Below are 3,182 nucleotides of genomic sequence, written 5' to 3'. Positions count from 1 at the left end.
GATTTTTGGTGTATTAAAACTAGGGTCACTTCAGCCCACGAACATCATTCATTGTAATTATTAATTATAATGTTAGTATATGGAATACATAGCAATTATAGCACACGTACATCTGCAAGATGTCTGTTAAAGGTCTGTTGATCTGAAAAGCATCTGCTGTGTACAAACATTTTTGAGAAGTTTGAACATTTAAAGAATTGTTTTTATTTTATTGCCTTTTTTTGTTGCTGTTGCAAAGAAAATCATTTTATTCAGAAAGCATTATATACCCAGCTAAAACTACTCCATCTTCTCAGAGCCTGGTTTCAAGACGGTATCCCACTTGAAGGCACATATGTAGTTTTTCTTGACATGACAAGAGTCGTCATTCCATTTGCCAGTCTCTGAAAATGTCAATGAATGAAAGAGATTATTCTAACTTCTGCAGTGTGTCTTACCAAATATTTTAAAAGTTAAAATGAAATGTGACTATCTTATAACCCATTGATGTTTGTCTGTTCTTACCTTTCCAGTTCATCTCCACACAGTCCTCTGTGCTAGTGTACATGTGGTTGGGCTCACCACTTGTCCAAATTTGAAAATCCCAGAAGGATCCATCAGTCCAAAGAAATACACCAGACTGAGAGAATGAGATTTTAAAGAAGAAAAAAATTAATAGTGTGTGCATGTCATTGAAAAACAAAAAATAACAATTTAATAATTTCTCTTTGCTCTCCCTATTTATGAACCTCTTCACACCTCTGTCTTTTTTTACCTTAAATAATTCAAAGGCTCCAAGCCAGAAGCGCAGGTTGTTTGGGTTGAATTTTTGCACCATGCAGAGCAAGTAATCATTATGCTTTTTACTGTGCACTGACACCAGGTGTGCACCAGGGGCTGTGGCCCTACACTTCAACTGGATATGAAAAAGGAAGAACAATTTAATGACTACACATTACATTGATTCATTTACTTAATTTTTTTTACATTGACAAAAAAACCTACCTCAGCATCAGTGAAGTTGAGAGGGCTGTTAAAGTATTTGACACAGTAACGGCCCGCTTTATACCAGTCAGTGAAGCCGTACACTTTACACGACTTAGGCATAGCGCACGACTCAGTGACATTTGTACGGCCAGCAGCAAACCCTAAATGACAAAGCTCTAAGAATTTTCATTCACACTATATATAAACCATATGTACAAACTATATATGAAGGGCCAAATTACTCAAAATTAAATAATTAAATAAATGTTGAAATATATAAATAAATTGTTAAATGCATCATTTAATTATTGAAAGCATAAATAAATGTATAAATATTTATTTATTTAAATATATATTTATTTATTTAACTTTTTATTTATTTAAATATTTATTTAAATATTTGTTTCTTTGTTTCTTTCTTTATTTAAATATTTATTTATATATTTACGCATTTATTTATTGCCTCTACATTTCATTTGTCGGCACGTCGCTCAACAATAGTGGGCGTCACCTTTCCAGCTCGATTACTTTGGTCTTTCTAGTTCACAACCCTATTTGTGAACGTCTTCTGTCTTTTTTTACCTCAAAAAATTCAAAGCCTCCAAGCCAGAATAAATAAATATTTAAATAAATCAATAAATAAAAAGTTAAATAAATAAATACATATTTAAATAAATATATATTTATACATTTATTTATGCTTTCAATAATTAAATGATGCATTTAACGATTTATTTATATATTTCAACATTTATTTAATTATTTAATTTTGAGTAATTTGGCCCTCCATAACTATATGGTCAAGTGCTTTTTTTGTTGTTGTTTTTTAACAATACCTGGTTTACCGTTAATTATCAAGTGCTCATTAAGGAATGGGCCTGCAGTAATGGGTAAAATTTTGAAAATTCAACATATTTTAGTATGAAATAATCATTACCTTTCTTCATTGTTAAGAAGTTTCCACTCCCAAAAAGGAGCATCATCAACAGAAGGCTAATTGATCCTGATTTAAACTGTGAAAGAAGTAGAATATGATTATTTACCACGTTCAAATGTTATATTTGTTACATATGATATGTAATATATTTTACATACAAGGACTGTTAATTCAAGGAGAGGACTTACCATTGCAGCTCATCAGCTTGTTGTCTTTCTGTCCTCATAAGTTTTGCTTCTGTTTCACCTTATTTTATACCTTTCCATTCGATTTCACAACTCCTCCTCTTCTCTTGATCTTACTGACTTGTGGGTCTAGAACAGTTTTTTATTCTTCATCACACAGGAAACTGTTTCAGACATCTAGCAACTGAAGCATTTTAAAAAGAAATATATATAATATATAATATATACCTCATCTCTGTCAGCACTGTAATGGGCAAACAAGCTAAAACTGATTTTGTAGACAGCACATTAGTCAGAAAGAGGCAATCTGGTAAATGACAAGCATCTAAAAACTCTATTTTACCACACCATACAGTGAAACTGATATATCTCGTGGTTAAACAGTTGTGAATCTCTTGGTGTCAACATCCACTTCACGCTGCCAGCAACAGTTGTCAACCTGAATCACTTTATCATTTAATTAGATTTAAGTTTATTTTGCACTTTTCACAAAGCATATTATTTCAGAAAATGCATGTTTCAGTGTTACAATCAGTAAGTATTCTGTTATCAGCAACAGAATCTGTCAAATGAATGTCTGTATGGCAGTAATTTAGTGCTATAAGACAATGTTATGTGGTTATGTGGTTATTAAACATCATGTTTTCAATTAAGGAGACATACAGAACACATTAGGCTTTGATTACAGGTTAATGCATAGCTATCCGATCAAGACCAAGACTCATTCTTGGTCTTGGATGGATAGGAAATGGGAAATTCAGTCCGTCAAGTTGCATTAAGTGTAAATAGGGTCAAAATACTTCTCCTACAGAGACATTTGTTATTTGTAATTACTCAAACTTAAGTGTAAACATTTGGGTGCTCGAGATTCTGACTTCATGAAGGCTCAGTAAAGTTATCATGAACGTTTTACTTCACCTTTAGCATGATTTATATCTGTCACTTTGTATCGCTTTAATTTTCACAACCCCTCCTTTTTCTCTCACATCTCGATCTTAGCTCTTCATCACATAAAAGCTGGCCTAATGTGGCCTCATGGTGAAACAAAGCAACTTGTATCACAACATAATGCATTAGGTTGCATGAAGCATTAG

General features: G+C 32.4%; 1 protein-coding gene across 2 annotated transcripts; it reads right to left on the bottom strand.

Moving 5' to 3' along the window:
* Nucleotides 1-216: 216 nt before the first annotated feature.
* On the bottom strand, nt 217-2,248 carry LOC127159534 (lectin-like). 2 transcript variants are annotated; one of them, XM_051102342.1, is made up of 6 exons: nt 2,092-2,248; nt 1,904-1,979; nt 985-1,142; nt 755-895; nt 505-619; nt 217-383 (listed from the first exon to the last, which is right to left on the bottom strand). In XM_051102342.1, the coding sequence occupies exons 1-6, from the start codon at nt 2,092-2,094 to the stop codon at nt 280-282; spliced, it is 597 nt and encodes a 198-aa protein (XP_050958299.1). In that variant the 5' UTR covers nt 2,095-2,248; the 3' UTR covers nt 217-279. The 2 variants fall into 2 exon arrangements, with proteins under 2 accessions (XP_050958299.1, XP_050958300.1); XM_051102343.1 differs by having other exon boundaries at nt 985-1,127.
* Nucleotides 2,249-3,182: the final 934 nt, after the last annotated feature.

Source organism: Labeo rohita, unplaced genomic scaffold (assembly GCF_022985175.1).
Source record: "Labeo rohita strain BAU-BD-2019 unplaced genomic scaffold, IGBB_LRoh.1.0 scaffold_225, whole genome shotgun sequence".
Lineage (NCBI taxonomy): Eukaryota > Metazoa > Chordata > Actinopteri > Cypriniformes > Cyprinidae > Labeo > Labeo rohita.
The sequence above is the reverse complement of the archived record's forward strand: the minus strand, read 5'-3'. Positions and strand labels throughout refer to the sequence as shown.